This window comes from Oncorhynchus tshawytscha, linkage group LG05, assembly GCF_018296145.1.
Source record: "Oncorhynchus tshawytscha isolate Ot180627B linkage group LG05, Otsh_v2.0, whole genome shotgun sequence".
NCBI lineage: Eukaryota > Metazoa > Chordata > Actinopteri > Salmoniformes > Salmonidae > Oncorhynchus > Oncorhynchus tshawytscha.
In genome coordinates this window covers 14,840,649-14,861,126 of record NC_056433.1, presented here as the reverse complement: position 1 = coordinate 14,861,126, position 20,478 = coordinate 14,840,649, and the positions used below count along the sequence as shown (strand labels likewise).

At 43.5% G+C, this 20,478-nt stretch overlaps 1 protein-coding gene across 7 annotated transcripts in view; it reads left to right on the top strand.

Moving 5' to 3' along the window:
- The window catches only part of LOC112249980 (kinase D-interacting substrate of 220 kDa B-like), a 51,481-nt gene that overhangs the window by 13,126 nt on the left and 17,877 nt on the right, over positions 1-20,478 (top strand). For 5 of the 7 annotated variants that reach the window (XM_042321526.1, XM_042321525.1, XM_042321523.1 and 2 more), the window contains exons 12-20: positions 4,710-4,887; positions 5,298-5,462; positions 7,966-8,145; positions 8,634-8,799; positions 9,496-9,647; positions 11,099-11,388; positions 11,868-12,008; positions 16,139-16,397; positions 16,673-16,761. In XM_042321526.1, the coding sequence (XP_042177460.1) occupies positions 4,710-4,887; positions 5,298-5,462; positions 7,966-8,145; positions 8,634-8,799; positions 9,496-9,647; positions 11,099-11,388; positions 11,868-12,008; positions 16,139-16,397; positions 16,673-16,761 (1,620 nt within the window). The remainder of the gene's footprint in view (positions 1-4,709; positions 4,888-5,297; positions 5,463-7,965; positions 8,146-8,633; positions 8,800-9,495; positions 9,648-11,098; positions 11,389-11,867; positions 12,009-16,138; positions 16,398-16,672; positions 16,762-20,478) is intronic. The other 2 variants (XM_042321527.1, XM_042321524.1) reach the window with 1 other exon arrangement.

Sequence of the window (20,478 nt, the reverse complement as noted above, 5' to 3'; positions counted from 1 at the left end):
TGTCAACTGTGGGACCTTGTATAGACAGGTGTGTGCCTTTCCAAATCATGTCCTATCAATTTAATTTACCACAGGTGGACTCCAATCAAGTTGTAGAAACATCTCAAGAATGATCAATGGAAACAGAATGTACCTGGGCTCAATTTCGAGTCTCATAGCAAAGTTTTTTTTTAAATAGGCCAACTATAAAAATTACAGGGTGGCCATCTCTGCTGACACTGACAAACAGATCAATAAAAACAATGTTGTCTGATCCATATAATCGGCCTATGAAAAGGGGAGACGCAAATACAATATGACGTCCATCTTACTCGGAGGAGGAAATTATTGTCCAAAAACAAACGAAGTAGCATTGACCCGATGATAAAGACAGTGAATATGCACACTCACCAGGGATATGGTCGATGTTCTCCGCTAGTGCCAATTAAGTTAAGAATATTGATAACTAAAAGACAGATTGGATTGTTTTCATTGTTATCAATAGCAATTTTGCTTTCCAAAACATTTTTCTGCAATTTATATTTTTAAATATTGAGATATGCCTGGCTGGGTCTCTCTGCTTTTGACAGTCGCAACTCAACAAACATCTATTTGGTATTTGCAAATTGCGGGCTATGCTGTTTAAATCAATCCACTTGTCTTTTAAAAAAAATAATTTTTTAGCTAATGATCCTCTGTGGCCAAATCATGCTTTCTCATGTAGTAGCCTATTTTAAATGATTGTATTTATTTCTGTATAGACAGGATTAGGCTAATTAGGCTGTATAATTTTGGCAATTTACTTCAATTTACTTTAGGGAAAGCTTCGCTTCCTCTAGCTTCACGGCACCTGTGCCTTTTAATGTGGTATAAACACAACTAGTCATGATGTATTCATCTGATTTGTCAAACAATCACTTAAAACCTCTACGGGATTGGTGTCCCCCCCCGCAGGATGGTTGAGTTAACGTAGGCTAATGTGATTAGCATGAGGTTGTAAGTAACAAACGTTTTTTCCCAGGACATAGACATATCTGATATGGGCAGAAACCTTCAATACTTGTTAATCTAATGGTACTGTCCAATTTACAGTAGCTATTACAGTGAAAGAATACCATGTTATTGTTTGAGGAGAGTGCACAGTTATGAACTTGAAAATATATTAATAAACCAATTAGGCATATTTGGGCAGTCTTGATACAACATTCTGAACAGATATGCAATGGTTTATTGGATCAGTCTAAAACTTTGCACATACACTGCTGCCATCTAGTGGCCAAAATCTAAATTGCGCCTGTTTCTTTTTTTCCTTTGTATTATCTTTTACCAGATCAAATGTTTTATATTCTCCTACATTAATTTCACATTTCCACAAGCTTTGTGAAATTGTTACATTTCAAATGGTATCAAGAATATGCATATCCTTGCTTCAGGTCCTGCCTGAGCTGCAGGCAGTTAGATTTGGGTATGTCATTTTAGGTGATTTTTTTATATTTTTTAAAGGGTCCGATCCTTAAGAGATTCAAAGGTGCTCCTGTTGGCGTCCTGCGCACATTCTTTCACTCACAAAATTATTTAAGCATCCAAACCCCAACAGTGCGCTGTGCATCTGCAATTTGTTGAATGGAAAGCGACATCAGTTACAAAACACCTGCAGGTATTGTAATGACATTCTGTGATTGTCATTAGGCCTACACTTGTAGCCTGAATTGATGCATCCAAGGTTGTCCACGCGCGCTTCGGTCTCGGCCACTCATGTCCACGTGCGTCTCGCCTCTCATCTCCACTTTAACTCAAACCACAGTGGAACGTATACCACCTCGTTTCCAGTCCATTTGCAAATGTTTCATGTGGCTGACATGCAGTAATGTTAAATAATGGTGTTATAGCCTAATGGTGTTATAGCCTAATGGTGTTATAGCCTAATGGTGTTCTAGTTTTTTGGGCCTGTTGTATTAATTGTGATATGTTTTACCGGCACGGCATACCCCCACTATTTATTTTGCCAGGATGCCGTACTGGACCGTAACACCTTACTTTCACCCCTGTATATATCTAAATTCAGCAAAAAAAAGAAACATTCCCTTTTCAGGACCCTGTCTTTCAAAGATAATTTGTAAAAAGCCAAGTAACTTCACAAATCTTCATTGTAAAGGGTTTAAACACTGTTTCCCATGTTTGTTCAATGAACCATAAACAATTAATGAACATGCACCTGTGGAACGGTCGTTAAGACACTACCAGCTTACAGACAGTAGGCAATTAAGGTCACAGTTATGAAAACATAGGACACTAAAGAGGCCTTTCTACAGACTCTGAAAAACACCAAAAGAAAGTTACCCAGGGTTCCTCCTCATCTGCGTGAACGTGCCTTAGGCATGCTGCAAGGAGGCATGACTGCAGATGTGGCCAGGGCAATAAATGGTAATGTCCGTCCTGTGAGACGCCTAAGACAGCGCTACAGGGAGACAGTACAGATAGCTGATTGGCCTCGCAGTGGCAACAACAACTGCTCGAGTAACACCAGGAACACACAATCCCTACATCAGTGCTCAGACTGTCCGCAATAGGCTGAGAGAGGCTGGACTGAGGGCTTGTAGGCCTTTTATAAGGCAGGTCCTCACCAGACATCACCAGCAACAACGTCGTTGGACCAGACAGGACTGGCAAAAAGTGCTCTTCACTAACGAGTTGCGGTTTTGTCTCACCAGGGGTGATGGTCGGATTCATGTTTATTGTCAAAGGAATGAGCGTTTCACCCTGAGGCCTGTACTCTGGAGCGGGATCGATTTGGAGGTGGAGGGTCTGGGACGGTGTGTCACAGCATCATCGGACTGTGCCTGCAATGACAACCAGTAATCTCAATGCTGTGCGTTACAGGGAAGACATCCTCCTCCCTCATGTGGTACTCTTCCTGCAGGCTCATCCTGACATGACCCTCCAGCATGATGACAATGCCACCAGCCATACTGCTCGTTCTGTGCGTGATCTCCTGCAAGACAGGAATGTCAGTGTTCTGCCATGGCCAGTGAAGAGCCCGGATCTCAATCCCATTGAGCACGTCTGGGACCTGTTGGATCGGACGGTGAGGGCTAGGGCCGTTCCCCCCCAGAAATGTCTGGGAACTTGCAGGTGCCTTGGTGGAAGAGTGGGGTAACATCTCACAGCAAGAACTGGCAAATCTTGTGCAGTCCATGAGGAGGAGATGCACTGCATTATTTAATGCAGCTGGTGGCCACACCAGATACGGACTGTTACTTTTGATTTTGACCCTCCCTTTGTTCAGGGACACATTATTTCATTTATGTTAGTCACATGTCTGTGGAACTTGTTCAGTTTATGTCTGTTGTTGAATCTGGTTATGTTCATACAAATATTCACACATGTTAAGTTTGCTGAAAATAAACACAGTTGACAGTGAGAGGTGTTTCTTCTTTTTTTGCTGAGTTTATATATACTGTATATACATTGTCCATAATTATTGGCACCGTTTGATGAAGATTAGCAAAAAACTGTATAAAATAAATAATACAAATACTGATCTATATTGCGTGCTATTTTTTGTTGTTGAAATGGTTATTTTATACAAATAGAATTGCTTAACTAATAATCTCAAAAAGAGAGGGATGAAAATGATTGGCACCCCTGGTTTCAATACTGATACTGAGCATTTTTCTCAAATGTTTAATGAGATTGTACACATTGGGAGGGATCTTAGACCTTTGCTCTATACAGCTTCTTTCCAGAGCTCTATTTTCATGTCATTAAACATAGCACCGGTTCCAATCCAAGTGCCAATGCCGTTTATCAAACTCCAGGCGGTGCTATGGTCAGGTGACATGAAAATACATATTTTTGGCCACTTGGACACAAGCATATGCAGAAAAGTATCTACATTTGTCAATGGCCATCTCAGCTACTGGACTTGAACCCAATTGAAAACCTCTTGTTTGAATTAAAGAGGGTAGTCCATAAGAGCAGACAAACTTTATCAAGGATTTGGAAAGATTCTGTTTGGCTGAAACGTTGGGACCATTCCTCCAATCTCATGGAACATTTGAGAAAAAGGCTCAGTGTCGTTATTCTCGCAAGGAGAGGGTGCTAGAGTATTGAAAACTGGGCCCACTATCTTCTTTAGATTTTTTTGTATTAATTGTTAAACAGAATCTCTCTGAGCAATTGTATTAGTCTAAAATAATCAAATGTTTCAATTTTTTGGAGAACATAATATACTATATTATTATTATTATTTTTTTTTGCTCATCTTTATCAAAGGATCCAGTGATACGTAATCTGTTAAAGGCAGAAGAGACAGTAGGTCTACAATCTGATACATGGAAAAAGAAAAGGAGAGCCACACACTCTAGGAACTCCGATGCAATAATTTAATAACCTAATAACCAACGTTTGGACAGACAAGCTGTCTTCATCAGGGTATAATGACAAACACTGAGGGTCACTAGTTGTACAGTGTCAAAGGACACACAGGTGTCTGTAATTATGGCCGGGTGTGGCCTGATATCATTGGTTAATTCTCAGATATTAAAAATAACATACCAAAAACATGAATGGATATCATACGATCATAGTTACAATTTGGCTACATAGGCCTACAAACATTTACAATGAATAGCAAAATCACAATCACAAGAAAGACTGATCTGAAGCCAATGTTGATACCGAAGGGAGAAACGCTCTTTAAATTAAAGATACCAACCGTCTTTCTCTAGAGAGGTGACACCCCCCTCCACATTGCCATCCGTGGGCGGAGCCGCAGACTGGCGGAGCTCCTCCTTCGTAACCCTAAAGATGGCCGCCTGCTCTACAGGCCCAACAAGGCCGGCGAGACCCCCTACAACATCGACTGCAGCCACCAGAAGAGCATCCTCACCCAGATCTTTGGAGCCCGTAAGTTTCCTTACTCTCCGGCAGCTCAGTCACTTTCGCCAGTTAAAGGAAAATTCCACCCAGTTTCTTTAGTCTATTGTTGACTAATGAAAGTTTTCAAGATATGTAACTTTCAAAATACAGAAATCATCCCTGTAATAATGCCTTTTTCAAGATATATAAAACCTTGATTGCTGACAAGCAAAACATTTTGGGACTATGCCAACAATGGACTAATTAAACTAATACCAAAATATTGTTTTGGGGTGGTTTTCCTTTAATAGTCTTAACTGCTATAACCTTTGTGCTGGACGATAGGGTGTACAGAAATTGACAAAGAAAATTGGTACACACAAATTATACACTGTATGTACTCTCATCTAGAACTGTGTTGACTAACCTCATCCTATCTTTCTATGTGTCCCTCCCAGGACACCTGTCCCCTACTGAGTCTGATGGGGACATGCTGGGTTATGACCTGTACAGCAGTGCCCTGGCTGACATTCTCAGTGAGCCCACCATGCAGCCACCCATCTGTGTGGGCCTGTACGCCCAGTGGGGCAGCGGCAAGTCCTTCTTGCTCAAGAAACTGGAGGGTAAGGAACTAGGCAGTCCTCTTGTCAACGCTCCACTCACTTCTATACAAGAGTCTAAGCGTTTATTATACTGCTCAAATAGAACAGAGCTCAACTGTCAAACATGAAAATAGTGATATGTTAAAAATATGTTATACATGTTAATAATAAGATGGCTGTTAAGGCCAGGCATCACACCCTAATAGAGTAAATGTTTTTGTGTTGGAGAACAGAACGTTCTCCAACACAATTACCAGACTAGATATAGTTGTATGTGTATGTAAACTTCTGACCCAATGGAATTGTGATTTAGTGAATTGTATGTACAGTTCAAGTCGGAAGTTTACATACACTTAGGTTGGAGTCATTAAAACTCGTTTTTCAACCACTCCACACATTTCTTGTTAACAAACTATAGTTTTGGCAAGTCGGTTAGGTCATCTACTTTGTACATGACATAAGTCATTTTTCCAACAATTGTTTCCAGACAGATTATTTCACTTACAATTCACTGTATCACAATTCCAGTGGTTCATACCCTAAGTTGACTGTGCCTTTAACTTAAACAGCTTGGAAAATGTCAGAAAATGATGTCATGGCTTTAGAAGCTTCTGATAGGCTAATTGACATCATTTGAGTCAATTGGAGGCCTACCTTCAAACTCAGTGCCTCTTTGCTTGACATCATGGGAAAATCAAAAGAAATTAGCCAAGACCTCAGAAAAAAAATTGTAGACCTCCACAAGTCTGGTTCGTCCTTGGGAGGAATTTCCAAATGCCTGAAGGTACCACGTTCATTTGTACAAACAATAGTACGCAAGTATACACACCATGGGACCAAGCAGCCGTCATACCATTCAGGAAGGAGGCGCATTCTGTCTCCTAGAGATTAACGTACTTTAGTGCGAAAAGTACAAATCAATCCCAGAAGACCACCATCCCAACTGTGAAGCACGGGGGTGGAAGTATCATGTTGTGGGGGTGCTTTGCTGTAGGAGGGACTGGTGCACTTCACAAAATAGATGGCTTAATGAGGAAGGAACATTATGTGGATATATTGAAGCAACATCTCAAGACATCAGTCAGGAAGTTAAAGCTTGGTCACAAATGGGTCTTCCAAATGGACAATGATCCCAAGCATACTTCCAAAGTTGTGGCAAAATGGCTTAAGGTCAACAAAGTCAAGGTATTGGAGTGGCCATCACAAAGCCCTGACCTCAATCCCATAGAACATTTGTGGGCAGAACTGAAAAAGCTTGTGTGAGCAAGGAGGCCTACAAACCTGACTCAGTTACACCAGCTCTGTCAGGAGAAATGGGCCAAAATTCACCCAACTTATTGTGGGAAGCTTGTGGAAGGATAGCCAAAACGTTTGACCCAAATTAAACAATTTAAAGGCTATGCTACCAAATACTAATTGAGTGTATGTAAACTTCTGACCCACTGGGAATATGATGAAATAAATAAATGCTGAAATTAATTCATTCTCTCAACTCTTATTCTGACATTTCACATTCTTAAAATAAAGTGGTGATCCTAACTGACAGGGGACTTTTACTAGGATTAAATGTCAGGAATTGTGAATAACTGAGTTTAAATGTATTTGGCTAAGGTGTATGTAAACTTCCGACTTCAACTATACATACTGTACGTTACATACTGTACTTTAACAATGCAATAATGCAACCAAACTTCAACAAGCAATGCAAACAAAAAAATCTGAAATATTGTTTACAAATATGCAAATTAAAAGTGCATATTTGCATATCACACAAATCCATTTTTCTGGACTCTGGAGGAAGTCAGCCTATATTAAAATTGTTAACATTGCTTAAGACACTCCAGGACCTGACTTATTGTAACATATTGAGGAGAAATACTTCTTTCTACCTGTAAAATACTATAGAAAGGTATGGAAAAATCATTTTTGGCAGGTTTTTCTGAAGAAAATGTCATGTAGAGTAGGAATTTGACAATGTATCAACAATTCCCTATGTCTAAGTCTGAATAATAAGTTTAAGGATAACCACACAACATTTGGTGAATGCAGATGCTTCTGAGGCTGAGAAACACGAGTTGGCGTGTAGGAAACGTCTGACTTCCAGAAAATGGCAGTTAAAGACAAGTACACTGAATTTAGACTTAGAAACACCAAACCGCTATTTAGACCCAATCACCATCTCTTCAAAGTAAGTTACTATATATAGTCCAGTTTGTTACATTCTCTATGAGATGGGCTTTTTAAATTGTGTGTGATTTAATGTAGTGGTTTGAAATAATGGATCATCAACATTTTGACATTGTTGTTTTTACTTTTTGAGAAAATGAATATTAATGGTTCAAAATACCAAACAATCTCAAAATTCATAAGTAGAGGCAAAAAAATGTCATTTTAGCCTGTGGTGCCTGGATTTAATATTAACAGATGATTTTATCAGATACTTATAAGATTGAGTTTTACAAATGAACCTACAATCAATCTCATAAGTATCTTTATCCTCCTTTCATCTCCTTCCTCTCTTCAGATGAGATGAAGACGTTTGCTGGCCAGCAGGTGGAGCCGTTGTTCCAGTTCTCCTGGCTGGTGGGGTTCATGTCCCTGCTGCTGTGTGGTTCTGTAGCTCTGGTCCTGGGCTTCACCGTCGACCCCAAGCTGGCCATCGCTGTCTCCCTCAGCCTGCTGGCCTTGCTCTATGTCTGCTTCGGTGAGACCGTCACTCTGTCATCCATTTTCTATGGTCTAGTAGTCGTTGCTATCCGTGATCGTTGGTACATCCCTACCCCCATTGACATTGAAATGTAAAATGGTTAAGCAAAGTTAAGGTTAGGTAAGGGCTATGGTTATAAGGTTAGGTTTAGGCTCCCGAGGATCCCGTAGCCTATGCTCCCGAGTGGCACAGCGGTCTAAGGCACTGCATCTTGGTGCTAGAGGTGTCACTACAGACCCTGGTTTGATTCCAGGCTGTATCACAACCATCCGTGATTGGGAATCCCATAGGGCGGTGCACAATTGGCCACTTTCAATGACACAGTAAGAGCTCATTCTAATTGTCTGTCTCTCTGGCTTTTCCAAACACTTTCAATGACACAGTAAGAGTTTGACGCAGTAACACTGTTTGTCTTCCTTTGTTTTGTAGTGAAGGCGGCTTTTAATGATCTAGTTAGGAGATAACAGTTTCCCTCTCTTGTGTAGTGGTGGTGTACTTCGGCAGTCGTCGTGAGGGTGAGAACTGGAGCTGGGCGTGGGTGATAAGTACCCGCTTGGCCCGACACATCGGTTACCTGGAGCTGCTACTCAAACTGATGTTTGTCAACCCCCCTGACCTGCCAGAGCAGACCACCCGCGCTCTGCCCGTTAGGTACACACACAAACCACCCATGTCCTGCCCGTCAGGTACACACACAAACCACCCATGTCCTGCCCGTTAGGTACACACACAAACCACCCGCGCTCTGCCCGTCAGGTACACACACAAACCACCCATGTCCTGCCCGTTAGGTACACACACAAACCACCCATGTCCTGCCCGTCAGGTACACACACAAACCACCCATGTCCTGCCCGTTAGGTACACACACAAACCACCCATGTCCTGCCCGTCAGGTACACACACAAACCACCCATGTCCTGCCCGTCAGGTACACACACAAACCACCCATGTCCTGCCCGTCAGGTACACACACAAACCACCCATGTCCTGCCCGTCAGGTACACACACAAACCACCCATGTCCTGCCCGTCAGGTACACACACAAACCACCCATGTCCTGCCCGTCAGGTACACACACAAACCACCCATGTCCTGCCCGTTAGGTACACACACAAACCACCCATGTCCTGCCCGTCAGGTACACACACAAACCACCCATGTCCTGCCCGTCAGGTACACACACAAACCACCCATGTCCTGCCCGTCAGGTACACACACAAACCACCCATGTCCTGCCCGTCAGGTACACACACAAACCACCCATGTCCTGCCCGTCAGGTACTTTTTATAAGTTGTAGTTTGTGTTTGACCGATTATTTAATGTCCACCCCTTTACTGTTGCAGGTTCCTGTTCACTGACTACAACCGTCTGTCCAGTGTGGGAGGGGAGACCAGCCTGGCAGAGATGATAGCCACCCTGTCTGATGCCTGTGAGAGGGAGTTTGGCTTCATGGCCACCCGCCTCTTCAGGGTCTTCAAGACAGAGGAATCACAAGGTAACCAATGACCAGAGGAATCACTAGGCAATGACCAGAGGAATCACTAGGCAATGACCAGAGGAATCACTAGGCAATGACCAGAGGAATCACTAGGCAATGACCAGAGGAATCACTAGGCAATGATCAGAGGAATCACTAGGCAATGTCAGAGGAATCACTAGGCAATGACCAGAGGAATCACTAGGCAATGACCAGAGGAATCACTAGGCAATGACCAGAGGAATCACTAGGCAATGACCAGAGGAATCACTAGGCAATGGCAGAGGAATCACTAGGCAATGACCAGAGGAATCACTAGGCAATGACCAGAGGAATCACAAGGCAATGAGCAGAGGAATCACTAGGCAATGAGCAGAGGAATCACTAGGCAATGAGCAGAGGAATCACTAGGTAATCACTTGCTCCTGAGTGGCGCATCGCAGTGCTAGAGGCGTCACTACAGACCCTGGTTTAATCCCAGGCTGTGTCACAACCAGCCCTGATCGGGAGTCCCATTGGGCGGTGCACAATTGGCCCAGCATCGTCCGGGTTAGGGGGAGGGTTTGGTCGGGGCAGGCCGTCATTGTAAATAAGAATTAGTTCTTAACTGACTTACCTAGTTAAATAAAATAAAAAATCTAGTCATGAGCAGAGAATCACTAGGTAGTGAGCAGAGAATCACTAGGTAGTGGGCAGAGAATCACTAGGTAGTGGGCAGAGAATCACTAGGTAGTGGGCAGAGAATCACTAGGTAGTGGGCAGAGAACCACTAGGTAGTGGGCAGAGTACCACTTGGTAGTGGGCAGAGTACCACTAGGTAGTGAGCAGAGAATCACTAGGTAGTGGGCAGAGAACCACTAGGTAGTGGGCAGAGTACCACTAGGTAGTGGGCAGAGAACCACTAGGTTGTGGGCAGAGAACCACTAGGTTGTGGGCAGAGAATCACTAGGTTGTGGGCAGAGAATCACTTGGTTGTGGGCAGAGAATCACTAGGTAGTGGGCAGAGAATCACTAGGTAGTGGGCAGAGAATCACTAGGTAGTGGGCAGAGAATCACTAGGTAGCGGGCAGAGAATCACTAGGTAGCGGGCAGAGAATCACTAGGTAGCGGGCAGAGAATCACTAGGTAGTGGGCAGAGAATCACTAGGTAGTGAGCAGAGAATCACTAGGTAGTGGGAGGAGAATCACTAGGTAGTGACAAATTAGTCAGGTCAGTTTACTTGATTAAATCCCCTTTAGGCAAATGTGTTTGACCTTATTGGCACTACTTTAAAACACTGTCGGTCACTACATTTATAAATACACCAACCACATACTCTGGTGGTTTTCAGTAAGAACTAGGAACAAAGGGTTGTCTAACAGACAATGACAATAAACATTGTTGTTGTGTAAGTTTAGTCAGTAGCCTGCCTCCTGCTTCAAAATGTTTTTATGAATACTGAGTACTTTTAAAATGGATTGTATTTTAGGGAAGAAGAAGTGGAAGAAAACTTGCTGCGTTCCCTCCTTCGTCATCTTCATCTTCATCCTGGGCTGCCTGATCACTGGCATGGCACTCCTCGCCGTCTTCAAGGTGGACGGGGCCAACCAGACGGTGAATGCCGTGCTGATCGCCATGGCCTGCGCAGTGGGCCTGGCACTGGTGCTTAACTGCCGGACCTGGTGGCAGGTGGCCGACTCGGTGCTCAACTCTCAGAGGAAGAGGCTGCACAGCGCTGCCAACAAGATGCACAAGCTCAAGAGCGAGGGCTTCATGAAGGTAGCGATGGAATGCCAGTCGTATATATGCGCGCAAGCACTTGGAAACACATGCACAAAGCATACACACACACACACACACACACACACACACACACACACACACACACACACACACACCTGTTTGATTCTCCCTCTCACCATATCACTGGCTTGTAAGGCTAGTATGACCTTTCTCACCCATCCTCCTCCTCTCTCTGTCTCCATCTCTCCTTCTCTCTCTCTCCTCGCTCTCTCTCCTCCCCCTCTCTCCTCTCTCTTCCTCCCCTCTCCTTCTCTATCTCTCTCCTTCTTCCTCCCCTCCTTCTCACCCATCCTCCTCTCTCTCTCTCTCTCTTTCTCCCTCCTCTCCTTCTCTCTCTCTTTCTCCTCTCTCTTCCTCCTATCCTTTTCTCTCTCACCCATCTTCCTCTCTCTCTCTCTCTCTTCCTCCTCTCCTTCTCTCTCTCTATCTCTCTCTCTTTCTCTCTCCTACCTCAGGTGTTGAAGAATGAGGTGGAGCTGATGGCGAGGATGGCTAAGACCATTGATGGCTTCACTCAGAACCAGACGCGTCTGGCTGTCATCATAGATGGCCTGGACTCCTGTGAACAGGACAAAGTACTGCAGATGCTGGATACGGTAAGACCGTCTCACCCTTTGTGTTGCCTTGGTCTGCAAATTGAATTATTTCCGAAGACAATCTTTCCCAAGAGAGCAAAGATTACCTAGTTATACTGTACATAGTTATACATCAGTCACAAAGTTTCCAGAAGCTGTCATGGTTTTTCTTATTATTTAAAGTAATAGAATTGTCTTTAATTTAATATTCAAGGGGCATGGTCATCTGAACCAGCTGTTTCTTGTTTACTAATGAAATCTTTGGTCTGAGGAAATAATGGATCTTTTATGCATGATGTCTTTGTAATAATAAGCAACATCCCTCATACGTTTAGAGCGATTTATCTAGACATTTGATAGTAGTCACAAAATCTAATATTTCAATGTCTTTTGCACATTGGGATAATGGAGTTATTAGGTAACTGTGAGCTATGGCAGAAAGAGTTTTAGAATAGATTAGAACAAAGTAATATACTGTATCCACCGCACGCACGCACACACACCTTTTTTTCTCACACACCTCACCAGAACATACTAAGTGGGGTTCACTCTGGCTTTAGATCAGAGACCAGCACCACAACTGCACAGTGGCAATGGCAAATGACATCATAAATGTGCTTGATAAAAAGCCACATTGTGCTGCTCTGTTTGTTGATTTATCAACGGCATTAGATTCAATTGACCATGAAGTGTTGCTAGCTAAACTCAGTAACATTGGTCTCAGTGAAGGGGCAGTAAACTGGTTTAGGAACTATCTTTCTGACAGAACACAATGTGTATATGCTGACAATAGCTTTCTTCAGATTAATAGAGGTGTGCCCCAGGGTTCCATTTTAGCTCCTGTGTTGTTCTCAATTTGTATTAATAATTAGGGAAAGGGGATGCAACCAGCAAAGTTCCATCTATATGCAGATGATACAGTCATATATTCATGTGCTCCTTCTCTGGTTTAGGCTGTTGAAGAGCTCCAGACTGTTTTTCAGTCACCGCAGGCCTCCCTTTATGGTCTCAAACTAGTCTTGAATGTACAAAAAAACAGAATTCATGACCTTTACCAGTGCTAGAACTCTGCCAGAGAAGGTTAGCATTGTCACATCTGGTGGCTTATCCATTGACAAAGTGTCATCCTACAAATACCAAGATATATGGTGGCAAGTTGTCCTTTAAAGTTCATATGGATAATCTTGTGAGGAAGCTTAAATTGAAATTGGGTTTTCATATTCGTAATAAGTCTTGATTCCCGCTTACGGCTAGAAATAAGCTTTTCATGCCACTTTTCTCTCTCATTGATTATGGTGACTTGTTGTATATGCATGCAACCTCCTCTGTCTTACAGAGACTGGACTCTGTTTATCATGAATCCTTGTGCTTTATTACAAATGCCAAGTCACTCACCCAACATTGCACCTTGTACCAAATGGTGGGTTGGAACTCACTTTATATGCGCAGAAAGCTACATTTTTATGTGTTTATCTACAAAGCCCTTTTGGGTAAACTCCCCCTTTACCTCTATAGTCGGGTCTCCTCCACAACCACCAGTTACCATACCCGGTCTGCTAGGCGGTTGCTACTTAAAGTCCCAGGACATTTACAGCATTAGCCAAAACTGCCTTCTCGTCTTGTGTACCAGTGGCATGTAATAGTCTACAATCCATACTTCATCTAGATATGTTAGTGCCACTGAATGAATTTAACATTTTGATGGGAAATTCTGTTCCAGAGGAGTGGAAATGCTTTTTTTTAGGCTTGATCATGTTGTTGATGTGTATTGTTGAATGTTCTAATACTGTAATATAGTAATAATGGCGCCGGGGAAGATGGCTGCTGTTTTATGGGCTCCTAACCAATCGTGCTACTGTGTGTGTTTTTTCGTGTTATTTGTAACTTATTTTGTACGTGATGTTTCTGCCACCGTCTCGAGTGACCGAAATAGCGTCTGGATTTCAGAACAGCGATTACTCCCCTCGTACTGGACGAAGATTTTTTCTTTAATGAGTTGGACGCGAAGGATTTACTTCAGACAGCGGACAAGGCCCAAATCCCTGTCATTCACATGAAGAAGAGACAGAGATATAGGGGTCGTAGGTTGGGGTGCTATGTAAGAATCCAACGGCGAGTGGGTAACCCACTTCTACCATCAGTCCTATTAGCCAACGTGCAATCATTGGATAATAAACTAGATGAGCTCCTATCAAGACCTTCCTACCAACATGACATTAAAAACTGTAATATCTTATGTTTCACCGTGTCGTGGCTGGACGACAACATGGATAACATACAGCTGGCTGGGTTTTCCGTGAATCGGCAAAAGAGAACAGCTGCCTCCGGTAAGACAAGGGGTATTGGTATTTTATTAGGATCCTCATTAGCTGTTGCAAAAGCAGCAGCTACTCTTCATACCCCAACCAGAAGCATAACCTAACCAAAAGCCATGGATTACAGGCAACATCCGCACTAAGCTAAAGAGTAGAGCTGCCGCTTTCAAGGAGCAGACTCTAACCCGGACGCTTATAAGAAATCCTGCTATGCCCTCCGACAAACCATCAAACAGGCAAAGTGTCAACACAGGACTAAGATTGAATCCCCTACTACACTAGCTCCGACTATTTCTGACTACAAAGGGAAGCACAGACATGAGCTGCCCAGTGACACGAGCATACCAGACGAGCTAAATTACTTCTATGCGCGCTTTGAGTCAAGCAACACTGAAGCATGCATGAGAGCCCCAGCTGTTCTGGATGACTGTGATCACGCTGTCCATAGCCAATGTGAGTAAGAGCTTTAAACAGGTCAACATTCACAAGGCCGCAGGGCCAGAAAGATTACCAGGACGTGTACTCTGAGCATGCGCTGACCAACTAGTAAGTGTCTTCACTGACATTTTCAATCTGTCCCTGACCGAGTCTGTAATACCAACATGTTTCAAGCAGACCACCATAGTCTCTGTGCCCAAGAACACCAAGGTAACCTGCCTAAATGACTACTGACCTTAGCACTCACGTCTGTAGTCATGAAGTGCTTTGAAAGGCTGGTCATGGTTCAAATCCACCTCATTATCCCAGAAACCCTAGACCCACTCCAATTTGCATACCGTCCCAACAGATCCACAGATGATGCAATCTCAATTGCACTCCACACTGCCCTTTCCCATCTGGACAAAAGGAACATCTACGTGAAAATGCTATTCATTGATTACAGCTCAGCGTTCAACACCATAGTGCCCTCAAAGCTCATCACTAAGCTAAGGACCCTGGGACTAAACACCTCCCTCTGCGTGGCCAAGCACGACTCCAACACCATCATTACATTTGCCGACGACACAACAGTGCTAGGCCTGATCCCCGACAACGATGAGACAGCCTATAGGGAGGGGGTCAGAGACCTGGCAGTGTGGTGCCAGGATAACAACCTCTCCCTCAATGTGATCAAGACAAAGGAGATTGTGGACTACAGGAAAAGGAGGGCCGAGCACACTCCCATTCTCATCGACGGGGGCTGTAGTGGAGCAGGTTCAGAGCTTCAAGTTCCTTGGTGTCCACATCACCAAGGAACTATCATGGTCCAAACACACCAAGACAGTTGTGAAGAGGGCACGACAACGCCTATTCCCTGTCTGGAGACTGAAAAGATTTGGCATGGGTCCTCAGATCCTCAAAGTTCTACAGCTGCACCATCAAGAGCATCCTGACTGGTTGACTGGTATGGCAACTGCTCAGCCTCCGGCCTTAAGGCACTACATGTTTAGTCACTTTACCTGTACCTACATGTACATATTACCTCAATTTCCTCGACTAACCTGTGCCCCTCACATTGACTCTGTACCAGTACCCCCTGTATATAGCCTCGTTACTGTTATTTTATTGTTGCTCTTTAATTATTTGTTATTTTTCTATTTTAATTTGTTGTTTACGTTAGTTAATAATAGTTTCTTAATACTTATTTTTTCTTAACCGTGTTGTTGGTTAAGGGCTTGTGAGTAAGGATTTCACCTGTTGTATTCGGCGCATGTGACAAATAACATTTGATTTGTATTGATAGTTGCTGCTGCCTTGGCGTGGTCTTCCTTGAAAAAGAGACTCTGGGTCTCAATGGGCTTCTCCTGGTTAAATAAAGGCTAAATAAAACATGTGTATCCTGTTCCTTTCCACCAGGTGAGAGTGCTCTTCTCCAAAGGCCCCTTCATCTCCATCTTCGCCAGCGACCCCCACATCATCATCAAGGCCATCAACCAGAACCTGAACAGCGTGCTCAGGGACTCCAACATCAACGGTCATGACTACATGAGAAACATCGTCCACCTGCCGGTCTTCCTCAACAGCCGGGGGTTGAGCAGTGCCAGAAAGATGTGTGTGGCAGCGCCCGCTAACGGAGACACCGGAAACTCAGACGGTAATCCAAACCATTCAGACGGTAAAGACAGACTCACACACACACACACGCCCTGTATGAAAGGAGCTGTAAAAATCTCAGACCACACACACACGGGCATGTACACACATGAACACACACATTCAGGCGTACACACATGAACACACACATTCAGGCATACACACAAATTAACACACTCACATCCACCTTCGCATTCAGATATGTACACTGGCACACACTTAACTGTATGTGTCAAATCATTGGCTAATATTAGGTCTGGTTTCTCATCTCCTGTCTTTGTTGATATCTGTGTTCAGGCTGGCATGAGGAGCTGGACAGGAAGCTATCCCAACACAGCATCGGGGAGATGACCAAGTTTGGCAGCAAGACAACCCTGAACCGAAGGGTAAGAGAGAGAAGAGAGTGTGGGTGGATGGCCTGGTGCTTGACCGCCAACCTGTTGGGTTCCCAAAGAGTACATGCATATGGATCAACACCGCCCATCACCAATAGTATGGTCAAAGGACTTCAGTGGTGTCATCATTAAATCAATGTAATAACCACATGTCTACACATTAACAGGTTGTCACTTGAAGGTGTTTTCATCTTATTCCTGCTTTTGTTTTCTGTTCAAAAGTACTGCACTATAAAGGAAATAGGGCCCCATTTGGCACGCAGACAGTAAAAAGCCAATAGCTGTAAATACGCAATAGGAAATAACTACAACTTCTGTGTATTAGGATCTCTTGACTCAATTGTGTTTTTAGAACCCAGTGTGACTGTCCAACTACTGCACTTATTGTGACTTTAATCCAATGAGGGTTAATCCAATCTGCTGCGTTTCTCCCCCACCAAGCCACATGATGTACAGTTTAGTGTGACAATGTGAGTGGAAGCAGCCTGATTGCTGCGTTCACCATTCTATTCCATATCACTCATCAGTCTGGCATTCCTCCACATTGAGACTGTTTGACCCTATGCTATGTCTGCACATCTATTGGAGAAAGGTCATAGTGATACGTGCGGTAAAACAGAATGGTGAACACCGATCAGGCTGCTTCCACCAGACTAATGCAACCACTCCAGCTGTAACCTACCCTAACCTTAAAGGGCTGATCTGCAGTTGCTACATCCATGGACTTAATCAATTAATAATATGTACCCATTGATTGTTGAAGAATATAACTAATAAATGCCTCATGAGTTTAGTTCAACTGTCACACTCCATGAGAACCCAATGTTTGCAAACAACGTAAATGTAAACAAACACTGTATAGCCTCAAATCAGGGCTAAAACTATACTTTTGATATCATGGATGGTCTGTCCTTGTATCCATAGCTCTATCTATGAATTTGAGAGTGGTTACATTTTTCCAGCCCCATCCCTCAGCTTTTTTACCAAAACAGTAGCCGGGTCACACTTTGTTATATAACTGCAGATTACTCCTTTAACCTTAAACCCCCTCTTATTGAGACCCCAGGTGTTGTGTACTCAAGGAGCTATGCCAAATCTCAGGCTCAATTTGTCAACTTTTTCCATTATATTCCCAGTTTCTCTACTTTTGAAACATAAGTACACTACGTGACCAAAAGTATGTGGACACCTGATCGTCGAACATCTTATTCCAAAATCATGGGCGTTAATATGGAGTTGGTCCCCCCTTTGCTGCTATAACAGCCTCCACTCTTCTGGGAAGGCTTTCCACATTTCTGCAGGGACTTGCTTCCATTCAGCCACAAGAGCATTAGTGAGGTTACTGAGTTACAGTTCATATAAGTAAATAAATTAAGCCCTAATCTATGGATTTCACATGACTGGGAATACAGATATGCATCTCAGGTCACAGGTACCTTAAAATAAAAAGGTATGGGTGTGGATCAGAAAACCAGTCAGTATCTGGTGCGACCACCATTTGCATCATGCAACGCGACACATCTTCGCATAGAGTTGATCAGGCTGTTGATTGTGGCCTTTGGAATGTTGTCCCACTCCTCTTCAATGGCTGTTGCTGGATATCAAATCAAATGTTATTTGTCACATGCTCTGAATACAACAGGTGTAGTAGACCTTACCGAGAAATGCTTACCGACAAGCCCTTAACCACAATGCAGTTTTTACTAAAATTAATAAAATAAATAATAAAATAAAAAGTAACACACCATAACAATAACAAGGCTATATACAGGGGGTACCGGTACAGAGTCAATGTGGAGACTATATACAGGGGGTACCGGTACAGAGTCAATGTGGAGGCTATATACAGGGGGTACCGGTACAGAGTCAATGTGCGGGGGTACAGGTTAGTCGAGGTCATTTGTACATGTAGGTTGGGGTAAAGTAACAACTATGCATAGATAACAAATAGCGAGTAGCAGCAGTGTAAAAACGGGGGGTCATTGCAAAACTTCTGGGTGGCCATTTGATTCATCAGTCTTATGGCTTGGGGGTAGAAACAGTTAAGAAACCTTTTGGACCTAGACTTGGTGCTCCGGTACTGCTTGCCGTGTGGTAGCAGAGAGAACAGTCTATGACTAGGGTGGCTGGAGTCTTTGACTTCCTCTGACACCTTCCTCTGACACCAATATTGGCGGGAACGGGAACACGCTGTCGTACATGTCGATCCAGAGCATCCCAAACATGCTCAATGGGTGACATGTCTGGTGAATATGCAGGCCTTGGACGAACTGAGACATTTTCAGCTTCTGGGAATTGTATACAAATCCTTGCGACATTGGGTCGTGCATTATTGTGCTGAAATAGGAGGTGATGGCGGCGGATGAATGACACGACATTGGGCCTCCAGGATCTCGTCAAGGAATCTCTGTGCATTCAAATTGCCATCGATAAAATGCAATTGTATTCATTGTCAGCAGCTTATGCCTACCCATAACATAACCCCCCCACCACCATGGGGCACTCTGTTCACAACGTTGACATCAGCAAACCGCTTGCCCACACAACGCAATACACGCTGTCTGCCATCTGCTCGGTACAGTTGAAACCGGGATTCATCTGTCAAGAGCACACTTCTGCAGCGTGACAGTGGCCATCACAGGTGAGCATTCACCCACTGAAGTCTGTTACGACGCCGAATTGCAGTTAGGTCAAGACCCTGGTGAGGACGATGAGCTTTCCTGAGACAGTTTCTGACAGTTTATGCAAACCCACAGTTACATCAGCTGTCTTGGTGGCTGGTCTCAGACGATCCCGCAGAAGAAGAAGCCGACTGTGGAGGTCCTGGGCTGGAGTAGTTACACGTGGTCTGCGGTTGTGAGGCCAGTTGGACATACTGCCAAATTCTATAAAATGCTGTTGGAGGTGGCTTATGGTAGAGAAATGAACATACATTTATCTGGCATCAGCTCTGGTGAACATGTTGTGTGTTTTATTTTTGCGTGTGTGTGTAACGGCTAAGGGCCGTGTTGCGTCATGCGAAGAACAATCCTTACCACAACCCCTCATGCCTTACTTATTGCTTATATATATATATATATATATATATATATACAGTGCCTTGCGAAAGTATTCGGCCCCCTTGAACTTTGCGACCTTTTGCCACATTTCAGGCTTCAAACATAAAGATATAAAACTGTATTTTTTTGTGAAGAATCAACAACAAGTGGGACACAATCATGAAGTGTAACGACATTTATTGGATATTTCAAACTTTTTTAACAAATCAAAAACTGAAAAATTGGACGTGCAAAATTATTCAGCCCCTTTACTTTCAGTGCAGCAAACTCTCTCCAGAAGTTCAGTGAGGATCTCTGAATGATCCAATGTTGACCTAAATGACTAATGATGATAAATACAATCCACCTGTGTGTAATCAAGTCTCCGTATAAATGCACCTGCACTGTGATAGTCTCAGAGGTCCGTTAAAAGCGCAGAGAGCATCATGAAGAACAAGGAACACACCAGGCAGGTCCGAGATACTGTTGTGAAGAAGTTTAAAGCCGGATTTGGATACAAAAAGATTTCCCAAGCTTTAAACATCCCAAGGAGCACTGTGCAAGCGATAATATTGAAATGGAAGGAGTATCAGACCACTGCAAATCTACCAAGACCTGGCCGTCCCTCTAAACTTTCAGGTCATACAAGGAGAAGACTGATCAGAGATGC